Genomic DNA, 21,531 nt, shown 5'->3' on the forward strand with positions numbered 1-21,531 from the left:
GTTTAAACTGCTCACCCTTGTATGATTTCGTAAAAGCCGTTCCAGTAAGAATTAGCATATGAGCAAAGATACAGTTATGCATGAGTCTGAATAAAGCTCTAAGAATTAATTTTCCCTACATGAAGATATGTTACCCACTAATTATAAAAAAATCAATCAAGTCAATCTCTACCATTCCATTTACATAGATGTTTTGCCAGCTTTAAAGCCTAACAGTTCCATGTATTCAACACTCGTCCAACTTTTAGCTCAGTTCTATGAAGAAAAATTCCAAGAGCTGTTCTTTACATCTTAAAAGAAACTTTATTCAAAGCTTTTTCAGACATTAGATTAATGCAGAAATGACAGGAAAACTTTCCATATTGACAAAATTACAATTGTTTCAATACAAATGTAGACTAGACCCCTAAAAGACTTAGTTTTGTTCCTACAAATTGTAAACAAGCAAGACAATCCATATTAAAACAACTCCTATTCGTTAAAAATCACATAAGAAAATTTAAGCTAGTTAGACTATTTTAACAACACAACTAATATGATTAACATGAATCTTCTTCCAGAATAAGAAATCTATATAAGAAAAAGAGTACCAATAAGGAATTTTACTGCATCCCTCATCCTCTGAGTGCTTACACCATCAGTCAGGCCATGGGGTTTTTCATCTGTGTGGTTTTTTGTTTTCACTTAGTTTTGTTAGTTTTTTTTTATTTTTTTTTTTTTACAACAAAGCTGTTCTTTCCTATAAAAAAAGTTTTACAGCCTTGATTGTGCTGTAGGAAAAAAAAAAGTCTCCAGTATAAAAGTGTTCACAGTATCGAAAATGCCTTCCCCATAGCCAACAGCACCTAAAGAAATGAAGAGGTCAACAGCAACTGGCTAGTCTAGGGTGGTCAAGCTAAGAAAAATCGATCCCCAAAACAGTGGAATATTTCTATTCCAGCAAAGTTTCAATAAAAAAACCTGGCATATGAATTTGAGACAGGGACATCAGAGTTAACAATTCACATCCTGCAAGAAAATCAGGTGCTTCTTTTACAAAGCTTCGTTTTCAATGGCAAAGGAAATTAAGGCCATCAGACTGGCAGTTTAAAAATTCACATACAGAAAATACAAAAATATGTTGTGCTTCTGAGAAGGCTCTGTTCTGTACCCAAGGATTATCACAATTTGATGAACCTGCCTGACTGGAAGTTTACATGATCACACAGCCTCTGTTCGATGTCCTTGGGCCTGCCTGTTACGAATAGAAAGAGTAATCTTTGAAAAAAATCCAGCAGCAAAAGATTTAGCAACTCAAAATCATACACTGTACATTTTTCATATAGGAAATTGTCAGCCTGGCATGGTCTAAGCAAGTGTTGGCATACAAAGCCGTACAACCTTTTGTTCCCTGTAAGTATAAGAATGCTAGATATCCTTTTCTATGGGAAGTAGTGGAGGATAGGTACCAGGAAAATACGACTTAAATATATCATATTTGAATCTCAAGTAAGAAAGCATCATTTGGTTTCGAGAGGTGGTGAATACTGCAGGGAGAATATACAAGTACGTTGAGAATTTTTATGTAATGAAATTACATAATTATCTTTCTATAAGATTTTTGTAAGCTAAGCTACTCAGACATGCTTTACCTACCTAAATTATACAGTCCCAGAAACCACAAAAGCAGCTGCATGCACTTCAGTAATTTTGCAAAACTGCAATAAAACCCTAACTATGTTAAATACTACAAAGTTATGATTCAGTTTTAGGCCAAAAACTATGGTTGCAAAAAATACAATTTCCAACACAGCCAACACTCTCCATTTTTTGTCTGTTTACACATGCATACCTCATGACTGTTCTAATATTATCTTTTCTAACTGAATTTAAGTCATATATTAACTGAAATACAGCAAAATTTTAGACAAAGCAGCAAACTTAAGTTCCTGTAATGCAATGTTCGAGTTTGGTTTTGGTTTTTTTTTTTAAGAACTCATCAAAACAGTAAGGTAATGATAAAACATAAAACTCCGAACACAAACAATCGAATATGTGATATCTCAACATTTTCCCTTATATCTCAAAACATTTTATATTGTCACTGCAAATTTACACTATTCCACTGCTTGCAAAGTTGTATGCAAGTGATATTTTCCCTGATAGTGTCTTCAAATCACTCATGTCCTCCTGCAGAGGAAATGACAGATTTGAGTTCTGAAAACTTCAGGTAATTTTAGGTGCACCTGCTTAAGCCAAACTTTATCATGAACACTTTGCCTGGTAGAAATTTATCAGGAACAGAGTTTAAGAAAAGAAAAAATTACTGATTAAACAAAAAATAAAAGAACATACACATACAAACAGACATGCTTTTTTTTCCAAAAATTCACAGGCTGTATAAGTTTTTCCAACTAAATAACCTTGTTAACCTAAAACAACATACCTGCTGGTGGTAAAGCTCTTCTTCCGCAGCGTCAGCTGCTTCTTCCTCAACTTCCTCCTCTTCCCCTTCAAACATAGTTGTTTTAAAGACAGTGCTTCTTTGAGCAACCTCCTGCAACAAGAGTTTTATTTTTAAAACTCGAGTTTTATTTTAAGACTCTGCCCTTAAGATCTGGTGCTAGCCTACTTAGATTGAGAAACAGGAGTTCCAGCTGTTGAGAAAGCTACCTGTACTGGTTTTGCCTATATAATTAATGTGTACTGCTGTGCATAAACAGCATTTACAATACCTTAGTTTTAAATGTCTTAATGATTTAAAGGATCTGAAAAGACACTCAAGTTCTTCCAAAATTTGCTTTTATAAAATATATTTATATTTTTTCTTTCAATTGCAAGATATCATAGCAACTGTCCTACCCAAAGTTTGAACTCCCATCTTACCAAAACTAATGCCTCATTGCTTGAGGTGAGCATTCCCCAACCCCCATAAACACACAGCTTTAAGGAAAATTAAAGAGACAAATCACTGAAGAGTTTACTAAAATCTTTTCTCTTCAAAGCTCATTCTAAACCGCTATCCAATTCCTAGCATGAGGGCAGTGTCTGAACCAGTCATTCTTCAACTACTTATACTCAACATAGGGAAAAAATTTCACATGCTTCAATACACATTCATGTGTAAAGTACCAACAATGGTTCTACCTGAATCTTTATAAAGGATGGCACCACAAAAAGACAAATTCAAACACATCTGAGGTACTCTACCTCTCCCTGAGAATTTTTCAGTACAACTTTCACATCTTCACCAGTGCCCCAAGAATTCTGGTTCTTCCAGATGAGGTCAGTGGGAGGGCTAGCAGTCACTCCAGCATCTGCAGCCCAGATCTGTTAAAAGAAGTCACAGGAGTATTATTAGTTAGTCTTAGACATTTCTATGTTATTTATTGAGTTAATGTGTTCCATTTAAGTGACAATGGTGAATCTCTTTCAGTTAAGAAAATACTAGTCTCTGCCTACATACTCACAAGTTTTCTTACATCCTTTCATTTTTAAATGCAGAGACTTTCGAATATGTAAAAACACCTGTTTATGGTCAACATTATTGCTCCATATAAAGTCAGTTTATAAAAACATGGCTATGCCCAACTTCTTCCCAGAAAATGATGCAACTAATGCCCAATACAAATACAGGCGATTATTTTCTGAAGATGTATACAGAAAGGACAAAACTAAAAACTGTATGTCTGACTAACACACACAAGTTGTCCTAAAGCCCATTTCAACTGAACAGCTGAAGCTTGACAACTTACTGTAACAGTTTGGCCTGCCTTTAGTATATATCTTGAGGTAAATCTGTAACTGGCAGAAGTGTCTCCTATTTTTCGGATCATCTCCCAACCTCCCATAGGTTGATCCTAATAAAAAGGAGAAAAAAAAAAGTGTCCATCAGCACTTATTTGCTATTACATGTATAGGGTATTTTCCACACAAGGCCATGATGGAAATAGAGTTTCCAGTGAAAACATTTGTTATCGTTTGATCTTCAGCATGCACCTAGAATATTTAGTTGTCTTACCTCTTAATTCAAGTTAAACCTTAGTACATCCTGCTTTTCAGTTCTAATGTTATATTAACTAACATTTACATCTTTCATCAGTTTTATTATAGCTTGGTCCAGAAAACTACATAAATACTAAAATCTCCTTAAAAACATATGATCCATTTTTGAAGCACAGAATGACAAGCAGGCTTCTTAGAAAACAAAATATTCCTATCAGTCTTCTTAAAATGCATTTCTACATATGCACACTTGCCATTACATACTCCGTTGCAAGGCCTCCATTATTTTTAACTTTCAATTATTTTTTGCCCATCAACTACTTGAAAAGCACTAGGCAATGTAAAATATTCAAGTCATCATTACAGAATGACAATTTCAAAACAAGAGTAGACCTTTTTTAAATTCCCTCACCAACAGACAGCTCCCAAACGTTAAACAGTTGCCACTGGAGTCTGAAAACAGACAGTTAAGATAATTTTAAATGTCTTATTTATTGTCATGGATGCTAATACTCCGTTAAATATTGCAAATAAACGTACACACTTAAAGTGTAGTTTTCTATTTCTTTACATATGTGTATGAACTGTCAAACACTAGTGAAAATTCCACGAGTGCAGCATATTACACTTCACTATAGACAGCTGCTCAACTCTAGATCCTTGGCAAAGCGATATAACCACAAACTATTAACAGAACTGATGGTCCTGCCACGGAAAAACGAATGAGTAGTTAAATAAAAGTGTGGGAGAAACCCACATGGTACACCCAGTGCTTGGGTGAAATCCCTTAAGTCTGGAAAAACTCCAAAAGGAAAAGAATGTCAGGTCCTGACTCACTAGAAGTAGTCTTCCATTTGTCTGAATTTGGTCATCTAAACACTTAGCTGTCTAAACCAAGACAGTTATCAAGGTTTCTTCCATTCAGTGAATTAAGTTGGCACTCCCAGCCAACACCCCAAGAAGGTAACTAAGATACATATGTATCGCTATCTGTAGGGGTCTGTCCCTCTCTTCATTGACTAGTAGGAACTCAGACACTTGGAACTGGATCGGTCTTTGTAATCTAAAGCATCAACATGAGCTGCCTTTTAGTGAAGGTAAAGGATCTAACAATATTAGACAAAGCCCATGTGTCACTGAAAACAATGAAAGAACCTAAAACTTCTACATATAGCTGAAGTTCAGACAGTGCAGGAGAAGGCAAGAAATCAGGGGAGAGAGGGGAAAGTGCAGGAAGTCTACTGAATGTAACAGCACTATTCCAAGGGCAGCATAAGAAAAACTATTGATTATTACTCAAATGAAGTGCCCTTTGAGAAACAGGTATGTCTGTTTCCCTCAGTACAAATTCCAACCTATTCACAGAATGAAATAATTTGAGTAGCCATGATAAAGGTGCCTTTGGCACAGGAACTAAGAGCTCATAAAAACTGCAGATGCAGCCAAGGAAGAATGAAAAACAAGATTTAGAGAAGTTACATGAAAATACAAGGGATACAGGTCAGTCATATTTAAGTTATTTATTTTCATTGGAATGTAACTCTTTTGGGACTCTGTAAGTCAAAGAAAGTTCTTAAAAGTCTTGGAAAGTAGTCTAGTGTCTGCTTGCACTATTCCCTATCAGCGACCATGTTATCTGAAAAGCTTTACAGACAGATCACTTGCAAGACAGAACTCTGACAAGTGAGGTAACACTTCGGTGGGTAGGCAACCTATCAATAAAACAGTTGCTACGGAAATCATTAAAAGTCATTAGAAAGAACTCATCATCAATCCACAGCACTGTATGAAAGCTTATTTTGTGGCACACTAGTTTGTTCCTGCCATCTATTACACAGTGCCGTTTAGCTCCAGGGTCAACATGAAGCCTAGGGCTGAAAGGGTGCTGAGGACGCTTTCTAACTCTAAACTAGACCATTATAAAGTCATGAAATGCATTCATTTTCAAACCTGATCAGCGGTGTTCTTCAAGCAGATGAATTTTCCATCAACATCTATCTCCTCAATAGAGACATTGCCAGTAGCAGAAGCTGAGTGGGAAATGCTAACGCTACTGCTAGCTTCAGATTCCTCCACATCAATCCTCTTCCTCTTCCCTCTGGTAGTACGCACGCTACGGCTCGATGAAGCTCGTGAAACTGTCACTCGGGAAGATGGGCTTGGAGAAAGTTTCAACCTACATTGAAGAAAAAAATATGCATATGTCACATTCTGGTTTAACTTTTTCAATTATTTTTTCAAAATAAACTTCCTCTCTCTTCTTCCTCCCACAGAACTACACAGCAATAAAGTACAGAAGCATAGCAAACAAAGCATGCTTCATAAAAAAAGGAAGCCTTATATACTTTTTGAAGAATTGAATAAAATGCCAATAAACAACTGATTAGTGCTTGTGGAGCACAAAATACTGATGGACTACTACATTAAGAATATAAAGGCATCTCTATGCATTTGTTAAAGACTGCACTCCTGGCTAGATGTAGCAAGAAAAGAAAAAAAACTCATAAAAGGGACTTAAGCCATTGTAGGAAATTTATGCACAAACCCAGTGTCACAAGAGCTTTTGCTGTTTCATCCACACACTTGAGAGGAATCAGCCTGAGCCAGTAGGATGTGATTCAGAAAAAAAGTGAAGTATCAAACTACTTTAAAGTCACAGCTGTGACTTAGCAAGCAAAAATTCTCGGTATTGCTGAACTCGTCAGATGTGGAAAATGCAGCTACCGGATAAGCTACGCAATCATAACAGCTACTACTTTGTTAAAATTATTCTATACTTAAAGAAATTTGGCTAGCAAATATACAACTCCGTAACTAACTCCGAAAGAGTATTAAACTTAGCACCAAACAGACCCACAAATGATAATTCATTCATTACGTCCTCAGTGTTATATCTTAAGAGAATAAATAATATTTGTTCCCTTGACAGCTACTGTCTCATACCCCAGCAAATTGTTCTCATGGTGACTTAGAAATAAGTGTGCCAGACAGGAGGAAGAAAATACAAACAATGCTGGGGAAGCTGTGGCAAATCACCTAATGAATTCATTCCCAGTAAGAACTGTCTTTTAACAGAAAGTGAGACAACTAAGTGAAGCACACAGATGCCAGCATTTGTTACTACATTCTTTCATACCTCTCTTCTTCACCCTCCAGCAATTTCCGGTATGCATTGATTTCCATATCAAGTGCCAGTTTAACATCCAGAAGTTGTTCATAGTCACTCAGCTGCTCTTGCATTTGATTTCTTATTTCTGCCACTTCCTTCTCCTTCTCGGACAGCATTTTGCAACAGTTCTCACGCTCCTTGGCCAAGCTGTCCTCAAGCTCTTGCACTCTATCCTGCCATGCTCTGGACTAGAAAGAATTGAAAACATCAGTGACGCAAAAGAAAGCTTACCCAAACCTCCACACACTCTGCTATTCATGTGACACAGAATTCAGAATATTAGGTTAAGCACCTTCCCCCATTTCTGAATTCAAACTTGCATCTATTCAACTTCCTGTTCTCCACCTCATGTACTACAAACACAACACCTTAAGTTTCAAAGTACGTTAAGTCTCACGGGAAGACAGCTACTTGCTCCATTTTTCTGAGATCTGAAGATCTGTTAGTACATCTGAGTTTACTCAGTCTAAAAAACCTGAGTTCAAGAGCCAAGCTATTTAAAGCATGCCAGACAAGACACAGAACCAAAGTGCATCTCAGTGTACTTCAGATATGGCAGTAAGTAATTGCACTTTGCCTTCTGGATTGTCTACTTCCTGCTTCAGTTTATTGCTACCAATTCTGAAATCTGAGGAAGCTCCTCTAAAGGAATAGGGGCTGCTGTCAGTGAAAGCCTGTCTGCCTGTTACCAAAGCCTTTGAGGCTTGCTGTAAGTACAGCGGTAAGTGCTCCATGAAGAAGTTATTGAAAAAATATGGAACTTACTTGAAATACAGAGAATTTAATTCCTAAAAGACTCTACTGTACAGGAGAAATAATACAAAAAAATGTATCACAGAAACAATCAAAGCCAAATATTACTAGTATTTAATATTTTTTTTAAAATTAATGTTTTGTTGCATTTTCAGTTTATTAATAAGGTACAAAAGCCCACTTCAGAACCAACTGCTAAGATTTCTCACCTTCACACTAGATTTCCCACTGCAGTGCACATGATGTAACTCCCTTCAAATAAACTAGCACTGAACATGTAGACTATCATTGGCTGCCTCATGCTTCACTTTGGGTGTGATTCACGTGCTCTGATCTGATCAAGTGTGATTAGTTTCTGCTCAAGATCCTCTGCTACAAAAGCTCAAGTACTGGTATTTGAGGTATTTTCTCAGTCTCATATTTCATCCTAATCCTGGTAAGATCATTCCTTTCCCCCCCCTCCCTTTTTTTTAGTTCTAGATGTCAACTGGATCTAGGACAAAAAGAGACACCAATGAAGCAGAGACTGCATATTCCACCTCTGGCTTTGGCTGTTGCTTTGTGGAATCCTTTGCATGGCTGTTAAAATACTATAGAGTAGAGCTAAGCTGTGTAAAATATCAAGAACTTAATACATAGCTCTTGTATAAAAATGTCCCATCTATCCGCAACCACCAGTTAAGAGTACTACCTTTCAAATATTCCTTCTGTGGCAGGATACTCCTTGTCTGAAGGAGACATTAAGAAATTTGAAAACAACACAACAGGAGACAAATTCAAGTCAAGATGCCGAACGTAAAAGTTCAGTGAAAGAATGCCCTTTAATAAAGAAATCAACAGCTATAATCAGCAAGACTGAAGAGTCACAAATAGCTTGTTACCTCTTTCTGAAGGCTGGCGAGATGGGATGACAAATTATCAATTCGTATGCGACTTTCATTGAGTTCTTCTCTTATTGAGTTGGCTGCAGAATTGCTCATCTCTGAGGACAGTCTAGCATTCTCAATCTGCAGTAGGCAAATTAAGACATCAGTTTCAAAGTAACTTTTAGTAAAAGAGAAACAACACTAAGCCACAAAGTTTCTCCTTGCAGCTCTGACAGAAGGAAACATCTCTTCCTTTAGGCATTAAAACCAGTGACTCAATTACCCTACTGGATCTCTCTACACAAAATCACAATCCACTAAGCATTTTTTCTAGGATAAAAAACTTAAAAGTTTTATTTGTAGACATTACTGAAGTTGGACTGCTTGGTTCTGTTTTCACGCTGGCCAATGTTTAGCTTTATATATTTAATTACTGTAGCACTGGTTTTGAGTATGCCTAATTGAAGCACCTAAACTTAAAATAACCAATTCTCTAAAACCAGGCAAACTTAAGTTAATTTTCAGCCAACATAAGAACTGGCACGGTGTTCCAGGTTACAGTACCAGTGCTATGAGTCACTACCACTTCACTTTGTTCTGTCAAAATTATTTGAGCTTGAAGTTTCATTTTTTTTAACTGACAACATCATTCCTGTGGAACACTACCACATCCACTCGAGCAGCACCACAGAGCTAGAGAACTTGCAGTTGCAGATTAAATAGAACCTGAAAAAAACTTTTTTAAAAATAAGAGTGTCCAAAAATACAGAGATAGTATGCCTGAAGAAATGCAAAAAGGAAGCCTCCGCAACCAAAAGATTTTTACCCCAAAAAATTCAAAAAAACACTTTTAAAAACACTAACTGCCACAAATATTGCCTCAGAAAACCAAGTTCAGTTGAGACGTGAGGATCCCAACTGACAGAAATGCTGAATCATAACAGAGGAAGGTAATTATGAAGTATAACTGATTTCAGCTTGAGCGTGCTTCCTCTCTGGAAGAGCGAAAAGCAGAAATCACTAGGTGTGATACAACTTACATGTTTTGCACAGGGTCAGAAGACTCAAGATGCTGTCTTCTCAGCAAGCCCTATTATGAAACAAGCTTTATACAAAATACGGGACACCTTATTGATCATCATGACTATGTTACAGTTGATATATAATAGCACAGGAACTTCCCTCGAGCCCACATCAATCCCAGTACTAATTACTTTTTACCCTGCAGTTCACCTTCACATGATGCTTCCTACTCTTATAAGACTGTACTTCCAAAGGATTAAACCTGCTCCCAAAATGAGACCTGAAAACGCAAATTTGCATTCAAAACCATGGCAACTTTAAACAAAGCTCCCTAGTAAAACTCTCTGAAATGCAAGTAGTTAAGGTATCTTTCCATTAAAGAGCACGAAAATATAGTACATCAGATAACTGTACGAAAAGATGTTCTCACTTTAGCAAGGTAAGTCTGTTCAAGCTCTTCTTTGTATAGCTTCACTTGTACATCATGCTGTTCTCTTATTTCACGAAGGGCTTGGGCCAGCTTATGTTCATATTCAATTTGACGCCCAGAATCAACCTCAACTAAGCGAGTTTCATGTTTCCTTCTTGTTTCATTGATTTCCTAAGAAAAACAGAAAAATAAAATAACATTCAGTCAGCGAGACAAAACAAGTCTTAGAAGACAATTCATTGAGCTGGTAGCAATGCAGATTTTAGCTAGTCTTGAAAATTAATTTGAAATTGAAACTTTCAGTAGAAACACGGCCATTTCTCCAGTCTGATCTGCATAGTACTTTATTTTGTAAAGGCCAGTCATCAAAATAAGAGCTAAGATACCACCAGCATGTAAAGACATTTCTTTCTAAGAGCCAACTGCATTTTCAACAACTAGGCTTCAATATGATTAGATTTTAGAAATACATCTCCTCTTTCTTTAAGAATCTTCTGCTCTTACACAAAACAAAATTACTCCGTAATTAAACAGTCACTTTCACTAACTAGCATTTTCCTGATTTATTTGTATGCTTGGCCATGGTATGTGGGAAAGGGGATTCCAACAACATGGACAAAGCCGAAAATACAAATAGGAAGGAAACGTGCACACAGAACAAAAGCCAGTATGGTTAGGTACTTTTGTTACTACTCCAAGGTTCCTCCTGGAAAGCCTCAACTACCAGAAGTGATAGAAAGCACAGCAAGAAAAAGCTCTAAAAATATTCATGAACTTCTTTTTCCATTATTTGAAAATAACGTTTTAGAAAGTTCTGAAATTAAAAACCAGTAGAAGTTCATAGCATTTGTATGAGTGTCTCTCTCCACTTTATTTCTCATAAAGGGATCATGAGAGAAATGATTAACCTACTTTCCTATCACTATGAAAAGATGTGCAAATTTCAATACTATGGGCAGAATTTAACATGAAATAACATCATACATGCAGCTATTTGATCACAAGAGTTCCAAGCAAACATCATTTTTCCTAGAAAAAGAAGGTGCAATCTGGCAGCCAGAATAGAGGTAAATCCCACTTTAAGTGGAAGTTCAGATCAGACAACTATCTGAGGTACCATTCAGCCTAAATTTCTTTAGTAGTCTAGAATGACTCTCAGCTGTGATCTTCCCTTTAAAAATGTGAATTCTTGAGACTAAAGCATTTACCTCCTCATACATATTTTTACGGAACTCCAAGTCCTCAATGAGACTTTGACAACGGTTTTCCAGGTCCACCTTCAGTAAGGTTTCATTTGCAAGCTGTTCCTTGGCAGCAGCTAGAGAAGCTTCAAGCTTTAAGAAATAAAATAATTGACACAATGATTATGTAGCAGAACACACATAATACAATGACCTCAGACACCTAGAAGTACAAGCTAACTGCATGTTATGGTTTAACTTGACAATCAAATCCAATATTTGCATTACTAATATATTTTTCCCTCCCTTTTGCAACTGCTTGCACAAGTGAGTTCTAGATATTTCACAAGGGTAACAAGCATGAAAATGCTACTTAGCAATTTTCCTTACAAAACTTTTTTACTACATGAGAAATACAAGTTTCCTCTTCTCTTCAGCTCATCCTCTTGAGGTGGTGTTGCACGAGATCACAAATCATGTTTCAATGGGTTAACAAAACTAGCACAAGGCTACCTTTCCCCCCTGCTCTTTGTTCTATTAGGTGCCCAGAAAATAGAGAACCACAGGCAGAAGCAAAAGGACAGTGAGAATCAAACTGTTACTTGTCAGTATTTCGTTATTTGCATTTGTGAAGTCAGTCTCTCCCTCGAAACAGTTCTAAAACTTGTCAAGTTTATTTTGACTCCTGACCTATTTTCTTCAACAGAAGTACCACCCCTTGCAATTTCAGAGCCTGCACTTCTAAAAGCACTTTATTCCATATTCACATTACTAGTAAACTGAACAGTATTTGACACAGACGTCTACTCAGTGCTGCTTCTAGTGTTGACAGTGAACCACAGTTTGCTCTAGTTGTGATTAGACGACAGGTTTGCATCCATTTTTTGGCTACAAAGCTGTATTTTACCAGAATGAGAACCCTTACCATGGATGTATTTTATATAAACCCACCTCGCTTGCTGACAGAAACTTGATGATTAAATATTTCTTCTTCTCACCTGTGCAATTTGATCTTTTAAATCCTCAACTTCTGCCTCGAGACTTATCTTATCCCCAGTGGCTGTGGCCATGGCAGCTTCTTTAGAATTGAGGGCTGCTTCAAATTCTCTAAGTTTGACTTGGGCTCCGTGAAGATCAGACTCCTTTTTTGCATAGCTGGAATAAATAAGAGAAAGCGGTAAGACAGTCTAGAAATGACCCGAAGAAGACTGCTGACTAATTAAACAAGGTGCACTCTGAACCTTTAACATGAAAGACACCGAACAAAAATATCTTGCCTTGGCCTAATTTACTCCTAATTTAAATCAACTCCTTCATTCTGCTCTCTCATCTGATATAACACCAGCTTAACATTTCACTTGTGCTGTACAATCCTTACCACAGGAGAAACTCACAGCACTAAACAAGTCTGAAAGGCATACATGGAAAGGGAAAACTGTGTTTATTAAAGGCTTATCTTGTTTTGTCTTTAGCTAGCCACTGTAAAAATGTCCTACCTTCACCAGAATCTTAAAAGAAAGAAATTAAGTTCTCCCAGTAGAAAGCTCTTTCCATAGGGTAGAAACAAGTAAATTCTCCTCATTGCCTTTTAGTCACACAGGAACTTGCACAGATCCACTACCTGGGCCGCAAATAACCTGTTTCCAATTAACAGACAAAATTCTCAATGAAAATTTATATTCACTATCCATAAGTTAGTCCTTCCTAAGCAACAGCTGTAGCATAGTGAACTGCTTTGCGGTACCCTTCTAATAATACATAATGGCAAAATTGCACCGACCTGAGGAAAGACACCCAAGCCTTGTCTATACAAGTGAGCACTCGAAATAGTTTTAGTGTCTACACAAGTGGTCAGTTTCAAGGAATTTACTCTCTAAAACAGTACACGTAAAGAAATCTAATGAGAAAAGTAAAGTAATGCCACAAACACAAACTCTTCAAACTACCTTAATTATTTACAAATAATGCTACAAACAGGCTGCTATCAAAAATAGGGGAAAGGAAAACTATCCTCAGGAATCAAAATCACAGATTCACACAAATGACTGTTGAACTCCTGATGGCACAAGCAGCTGTGTCTAAATATGTAACACATTCTATCACCTTGAAGATTCTTCTTTTTGTCTCTGGAATACCCCCATACATCTAGTAAGGGCAGTACCTTACAGAAGATCTAGATATTCATAATCAAACTGCTACCATTTTACAGGAGACAAATTCAGGCTCAATGAGATAATTTTCACACTTCTCAGCAGAAGTGAAAAAATCAGAATTCACAACACTAAGCTGGGGAGACTGACAATTGGCTAAAGATTCTTAAGAACAAGATTCAAAGGCGTTAAAGCATTAATATATTCACTAGTTTTTTAATCCCTGTATTGCTTACAAGAAACAATACCATTACTTCACAGCAAAATGAAACTAACATAAAATCAACAGGTAATTTTAAAAGGAGACTCTCAAATTTGAAAGATGCTTTTCCAAGATTACACCCAAGCATACACAATTAACATCATGCTCAAGAAAGGAGTGCGCACAAAGGCTTGCAAAACATCTGTACAAATGAAATCTATGTTTGGATATTTTAGCACTACAGCCATACGATGGCAGGCTTTATATAAGAGGCTTTGCACTAGCTAATCCCGCTCCTGTTGAGTAAGGACACACTTCACAATTGCTCAAGTGCTGACTGCAAGAGCCTGCCACACACACAGGCTCTTCTATACTCAGCTGTTCTGCTGCTCAACACTATCTAGTCCCCCTATTGTGTTTTACACACCACTTCTTAGACCCAGCAGTTCAAGGCAGTTGGGCTCACAGCTCAGAATTTGTTTGGCCACGTGGGCTCCTATTTGCAGCAATCTGCACTACTCGCCGATGCCCCTGACCTGTATGTCCCTCCAAACCTAGCCCTGTAGGAACTTCAGCACACAATGAAGCTGTACAGCAGAGAAGGAAAGAGAGAAGGAAAGGTACGGTATGTCTGTAACAAAAATTTCTCCACCATCTATTGGGAACTATAAGGGTCCACATCAAGCCTTTGGTTTTTGATCACTTCTTGAGCAAGCTTTATTCAAAACACAGAGAAATTGTGTCACACTGGCTCTTTCACAAGACTTCATGCTGAAACTAAGCCTATCAAGTTGGCTTCTCCAACTAGAATGTTGCACATACACAGGGCCTTTTTTTTTTTTTTTTCAATCCAAACACCTCTACCAATGACAAACTGGCAGAAAGCTGAGAAGAGAGCTCTTGCAATTGGATCATATCATCCATAGAACTGGAATTTATTTTAATAGCGTAGAACTAGTATCCGCTCAAATAAGAACGAGTTTTCATGCATTTTTGCTGTACTTAAGGGAAAACTTGCACTTCAGAAATTTAATCCAGAACAATTAACTCACATAAGCACTATAGAGTGTAAATAGTTCAGTCTCGCTCCTACCTAGCACTGCCAGCAGAGCTCTCAATTAGGGAGTTGCAGCTACAGATACTTTGGAAACAGCTCAGCACACTCCACAACAAAATAAATGCAATCTGTTTTTCCCAATATATCCCAACCACTTAAGCCAACTGAAAGCAGTAAGCATTCCACACTGCCCTCCTCAGGAGTACAAATAACTCCAATAGCTGCAGTACACCTGCCCAGCTCACCATTAAGCAAGCTAATTTCTGGTACCAGATGCAGTCTACCTGAGACACAGATTCTAAGCAGGTTTGTTTGCTGACTACTTTCAAAACTTAATAACCTGTAAAGTGGAGTAAATCAACTCAGACAACTATTAATATAAGGTACCATAGCGAAGCTGTGTCTGGTTACCTGCACTACCTCTTTTAAAGCTAATTCAAAGCTCTCAAATACAGACATCAACTATTGACTCCAGTGAGGCTGCCTGGACCATCTGGTTTGCAGTCCAGTGATATTGCAAAGTCGTTGAACAGCCTACTGAAAGAAGCAGGCTCCCTTTTCAACCCATTGCACAATCACTCTTCTTCCCTCGGCCCCGAAGTTGACTAAGTAACCTAGAATTTCCTGTAGTCTCCTTAAATTTCTTGATAAATTAGTAGAAAAGCCACATAGGAAAAGATAAAAATAACTCTCTACGGGTTTAGTAAGTTGAATTGGCCTTCTGGAGCCTGAAAAAAACCAGACACCTAATGCAAAGTAAGCAGGAAGACACCTCCTTTCAGTCTAGAACTCAGGTATAATTTAAGGTTCCTTTGAAACTGACCAAATCTGGGATGCCACCAAGGTACAAAAGATTTGGGTTTTTTATCTCCTCCGTCACCTACACACTCACTTCTGCCAGTATATGCAGTCAGATCACAAAGCTAAGTGTTATCAACATTAACCAAACCCTCCTTGAAAACTGGTTTTCAGCCAGTTAATGATACAGTAACAAAAGTGTTGTAATTCCCGATAATGCAGTCTAGATTTACATCCTTATAAAATTAGATAGTACTTCACTTTGAGCTGGTTTTCCACTCCAGTTGTAGAGAAATACGAAAATCAAAACAAAAACCATAACCAATGCTTTATGTTTTGTTCAGCTGACAGTTTTCCATCATTTTTCCCCCCAGCAGAAAAAACAGCAAAGCTGGAAGTGATTTATGATAACATAAGAAACATCTGTCTAAAAGCATTAAAGTTTTTTTATATGGATCAACAAGAGTAACTGAACAAGTTTGCCTTCCTTGTAAAATAGTTGATTTCAACTTGCCTCATGTCACCCTTTTAATTTAACTGGAGACAGTTGCTGAGTGTTTGAAACCATGCCAAAACGTGTAATCAAGCCACTTACTCAACAGTGACCCCTCTTGAAGAGCTCAGTCAACCATGAGAATTCCAGTACTTTAACCAGCAACCTAGGTGGAACCTTTACACATGCAGTGCATACATATCAAGTCACTGCCTATTACCACGTTATCATTACACATCCTGATATTTGAAACCATCTTTAACCCTACAGCAATTCATTCCTTGCATCGTTACGTCCGATACTGCAGGGAAGACCCTCTTAGGTAATTCAAGTTATATTCTTACATTTCAATTGCTTAAATTGTACAGCAAGTCCAATTACTCCTCTCCTTACTTCTCTGCGTGCTCTTTCTATGGGACACTTCAGAATAGTGGTAGATCTCAGACTAAAGCTCAGCAGATCCCCAGCCACCAATCTTCACCTTACTTCAAGACCACCTACAACAGTGAAAATAAGCTTTGAGAAGTTTCAAGTCTGCTTCCTCAAAACAGTTCTTTTAGCTCTTTACTACATACAACATACACGCCACAGGAAACTCTGGAACATCTGTTACAATTTTGCTTGCATTAAACACAGAATGGTTCTGCGTAGTTTCTCAGTATGCCAGCTGCAGAGTGCCACATACTTGCACAATAACTCAAGCCACAGGCTGATACAAAGCTATTACTGATGTTTATTTTACTGCCCAATCCCCAGAAATTAATTTCAGAATACAGAAGAGAAAGAAGACCAATTGAAGACAGAAAGCAAGACGACTAGAGAAATAACCTCTTTAAAATTAAAAATGCATAAAAATAGTTCTTTGCCACAATTACATTTACTATAATTGCTTGCACTCTACAAAGCACTTGATGATAATCAATGACCACTATATCCTTTACCAATAATTTAAATAAACTGCATTACTTCGAACACAATTACTTTTATCACATTGTCTCCTCTTACAGGAGAGCAAACGTACTTCAGCATTTGAAAACTGACACAGTGAAATCTCAGCCTGTCAAAGGCAAATGTAAACAAGAAGACAAATGTAAACAAGGAGTTTCCCAAACAAACTAGCATTAACACCAGCTCATGCCTCCTAAACAGCGTGATTACCTCACAAATCACAACACAGGCAAGTCCAGCTATGGATTTTGACCTGTTGTACACCAGCTAAGTAGTGAATCATCTATGCTCCCTCCACAATCCCAAGACATCTTCAAAGCAGTTTCTCCTACCATTTGCCTCTGCTGACTCTAAAGGGAACCAAATACATAGGCACCACTTACCTGACTCTTATGACGTGTCTACCAGGACACTTAAGCCAGGCAAACAGTTTGCAGCTTAGCAATTGTCACATTCCCAGCCCAGCCTACTCCCCTCCCTTGCTCTCGGTCAGCTGCTATAAGCAAGTCTTGGTACTTCTCTGTTGGCAGAAAACTAGATCACCAGCAGAACGGAGCATCTTTCTGCCATTTTAGTGACCTAATTTAGCTAGCTGAACAACAAAGACAATAGTCAGAACCACAGGTAGGATGGTGATGGGAATGTATGGCACTGTTTGCTTCCGCAGCAGTGCACTGCTAGATTGGCTCAGCTGTGCATCCACTGTAACTTTTCACAAGCAAGGGTAGAGAAGACGAATCTCACCACAACAACCACAATGAATATTTTCCAAATAAAGGCAAGATAAATTTTACTTCGGAAGGATATAAAAATAGCGTCAAACATGCCAGAAAACTCCCCATTTTTTCAGGCGTCTCTCTGTTAGCTAGATCAAAGCTGCCAGTTACCCTACCCCTATCTAAAATAAATCCAGTTCCTGTACTAGGCTGCACTTCAGCTTTCTGAAAGGGCAAGGAAAATTCTGTTAAGAGAACACACATTCTCATCACACCTTGCCAACAGAGATGTTTACCACTGCTAGCACTCTTGTGCACACCTGCAAAGACTTTTAGGAGTATTTTTGTCAGGTTTTAATACAATACAACAACTTTAAGAAAGAAGCCACCAGAGAGTGAGCTGTGAAACTGGTTAACCTTCCCCCCACACATACCCCCTTCATTCTTTTTAAAGATATAAACAGAATTAGAGATAAGATTCTATATCCTCAGGACACCCATCTCTAAAATACTTAAAGACAACTTAAGAAACTGCATGCCACAGTAAGGTCTGGCACTAAACAACAACAAATAGCCACATAGAAATACATGCAGAATCTGTAGCCTTATATAGCATTAAGTGTTTGTTTTGCTAAACTATACAGGAATTTTTGACCTAACTATAGTCGGTATTCAGTGGTGTACAAAGATAGCTGCGAGACAGTTACTGACAGACTACCAAGCCTTAAGACCTCACTCTTCATAAGAGGTCATAACTGCAGCACAAAAGCAATTTCCTGCCTTCCTCCAAATCATTATGTTTTTGCAAAGTACTGCATTACAGGAAAATGTAAGTAAGAATACGCAGTTACCTCCATGTTCGCATTATTAAGTGCCCCAATTACTGCCACAGAAAAGTAATCTAGTATAGATTGTACCTTGAGCCCAGTCCTCCACAAACACTCTTCTGAGAAGCTGACAGAAGAGTCTGTCTTCCTCCACAAAGTTACTAAGAGATTGAAATCGCCAATTTGACTTTCAAGTCACTTCAATGACTATCTGCAACTACATCCTTGCCTTCCTGGTCACTGTCAATAATTTCTTTGATGTAACACAGGGCACCAAGAAGTAACCACAAGAACAACTAGTCTTGCTAGTTAGAAGTTCGTGGTTTGTTTCTGTTTTTTTAATTAACAAATTAAGAGCCTGAGAGACACTGGAGCTGTTTGCAGACACATAAAAATAACATGCTGGTTCACACATGAAACAAATATTTCATTATGAAAAAAATCAGAGCCGAAAGTGTATTCAACCAAAAATCAAAATTAACTGGTTATACAACAGTAAATCAAGATTAACAACTCTGCTCTTCTTTTTCCAAAATCAACCCCTTGACAAACCGTGATCCCAAGACTAAAGTTCAAATGGCAAGTGGCCCTAACAGTCGAAAAAAAGCCCAAGATTCACTTTTGCTACTGGAAAACTACAGCAGCAACAAACAAATTTTAAGGTAAATACCAACAATCTACCCATTGTAACACCTGAATATCCAGTAGAACGAACAGAAATGATACGTTGTTATAGTTATTTTTTAAGTAAATACTAAATATTATCTACTCGTGTATTTTTATATTATGAAGTTCACACTTTTCGGAAAGGACACTTAGAAACCCTACACCTGCAAAAGCCACAACACGAAGTACCATCACTCCCTATTTTTCATCCTGAAGCGGCTTAAGCCTTACAGACAGAGTCATCCGCGTCTGTAGGGAGTGGTGAACGGCCATCCCTTCTCAAGCCCCGGAACGCTTCGATCTCGATCACGCCAGGGCGAACTCCGGCGAGGTTTCCCGAGCGCCGCCGACATCGTTCCACCAGCAGAACCCGCTCGGCAGAGCCGGCAGCCACCACGGCGGCGCAGGGCGGCGCGGCCGGGCGGGGGCCGGGCCGCCGATTCCCGCCGGGGCGGAGCGCGGCACCGCCTCTCGCTCATTCATTCAAAGCCTCGGCGGGCGGGAAGGCGACGAGCGTTCATCTCCCCTCCCGCCCCCGCCCCAAACGTGCTCACCTGCCCAGCAGCTGCTCGTACTCGGCGCGGATCTTGCCCAGCTCGATCTGCAGCTTGGCCCGCTCCCGCGCCGTGTCGTCCAGCGCCCGGCGGGCGTCGGCCAGCTCGGCCTCATACACCGCCTTCAAGCCGGTGAACTCGCGGCAGCGCACCTCCTCGCGCTCGGTGATCTGCTCCTGCAGGCCCCTGTTCTCCGCCTCCAGACTCCGCACCTTCTCGATGTAGACGGCCAGGCGGTCGTTCAGCTGCCTCAGCTCCTCCTTCTCCTGCAGCCGGGAGATGCGCGTGGGGCTCAGCGCCGCCGCGGCCGAGCCCCGGCTCCGCGCGCCCAGCGGCGTCGCGGCCGCCATGGCGGGGGCGGCGGCCGCGACCCACGATAGAGCGGGAGACGGGGTCGGAGAGGGCGGGGGGGAGGCGGCGCGGCTGTCACGGCGGGACCAAACCGGCGGGTTTGTGGCGGCGACCGAGCCGCGGAGCTCGTCGCCGTCGCCTCTCGTGCGATGCCCCCGCGCCGCCTCAACCACACCGGCGCGATTCAATATGGCCGGCGCCCGCCAGCGCGCGCCCCCGGCCCCCAGCCGCAGCCGCCCCACATGACCGCCCACCAGCCAATCGCCAGCCGAGGCGGGCCGCGGCTCCAGACTGAATTCAAACCGCGCCACCGCCCGCGGCTCTCGGCGGGCGCGAGAGGGGGTCCCCGCCCTCCCCCCCCCCCGGCCTTTGTTGCCGCCTCCGGCCGCGGACAAAGGGACGCGGGGAGGGAGGGAGGGTACCCCGCCCTCTGCTCCTCTTGTGAGACCTCATCTGGGGTATCGTGTCTAGTTCTGGAATCCTCAGCATAAGAAGGACATGGAGCTGTTGGAGCGGGTCCAGAGGAGGCTACAAGGATGATCAGAGGGCTGGAGCACCTCCCATACGAGGACAGGCTGAAAGAGTTGGACTTGTTCAGCCTGGAGAAGAGGAGGCTCTGAGGAGACCTTATAGTGACCTTCCAGTGCCTGAAGGGGCCGCAAGAAAGTGGGCAGGGGCTGTCCACAAAGTAATGATAGGACGAGGGGTGATGGGTATAAACTGGAGAGGGGCAGATGTAGACTGGACATAAGGAAGAATTTCTTCACCATGAGAGTGGTGAGGCACTGGCACAGGTTTCCCAGGAAAGCCGTGGCTGTCCCATTCCTGGAGGTGTTCAAGGCCATGTTGGATGGGGCCTTGGGCAGCCTGATCTGGTGGGAGGTGTCCCTGCCTATGGCAGGGGAGCTGGAACTGAATGATCTTTAAGGTCCCCTCCAACCCATACTAGTCTATGATTCTATTTTAGACCGGCTCCTGGAGGTTTATTGCAAGTGAAATGTCTTGTCCTTAATTACAAGTTCAAAACACAAGAAGCATGTATCCTTCAGTGCTGGGAGTGCAACACGTGAAAAAGCCACGTTTATCCATGTGGAACCGAACCTGCTGAAGTTCTGGTGTATGGCTTTTAAATCAGGACTATCCCTTCACAAGCAATGACATAGGCTAGGCTGCGCCTTCTGGAGATTGGTTTATGTTAGGTCCACTGGGCATTGCCAGCTGGATGTTAGAAACTGGAAAGAGGAAAACAGTGAACAGTTCAAAGTCTCTCTTGTAAACCCATTGTCTTTCAGAAATTCCTGTAGAGATGCCTTGTCCTCAGGAAAAGACTACTACTTTCCCCTACTTAAATATCTTTTAAGTT

General features: G+C 40.0%; 1 protein-coding gene across 4 annotated transcripts; it reads right to left on the reverse strand.

Moving 5' to 3' along the window:
- Positions 1 to 316: 316 nt before the first annotated feature.
- LMNB1 (lamin B1) lies at positions 317 to 20,387 on the reverse strand. 4 transcript variants are annotated; one of them, XM_054055003.1, is made up of 11 exons: positions 19,818 to 20,387; positions 12,405 to 12,561; positions 11,434 to 11,559; positions 10,226 to 10,396; positions 8,788 to 8,913; positions 7,121 to 7,341; positions 5,935 to 6,160; positions 3,735 to 3,839; positions 3,190 to 3,309; positions 2,426 to 2,536; positions 317 to 1,234 (listed from the first exon to the last, which is right to left on the reverse strand). In XM_054055003.1, the coding sequence occupies exons 1-11, from the start codon at positions 20,165 to 20,167 to the stop codon at positions 1,193 to 1,195; spliced, it is 1,755 nt and encodes a 584-aa protein (XP_053910978.1). In that variant the 5' UTR covers positions 20,168 to 20,387; the 3' UTR covers positions 317 to 1,192. The 4 variants fall into 4 exon arrangements, with proteins under 4 accessions (XP_053910978.1, XP_053910979.1, XP_053910980.1 ...); XM_054055004.1 differs by lacking the exon at positions 19,818 to 20,387 and adding an exon at positions 19,499 to 19,659 and having other exon boundaries at positions 318 to 1,234; XM_054055005.1 differs by lacking the exon at positions 19,818 to 20,387 and adding an exon at positions 19,495 to 19,630 and having other exon boundaries at positions 318 to 1,234.
- Positions 20,388 to 21,531: the final 1,144 nt, after the last annotated feature.

The sequence above is a fragment of the Cuculus canorus genome, chromosome Z, assembly GCF_017976375.1.
Source record: "Cuculus canorus isolate bCucCan1 chromosome Z, bCucCan1.pri, whole genome shotgun sequence".
NCBI classification, from domain to species: Eukaryota; Metazoa; Chordata; class Aves; order Cuculiformes; family Cuculidae; genus Cuculus; species Cuculus canorus.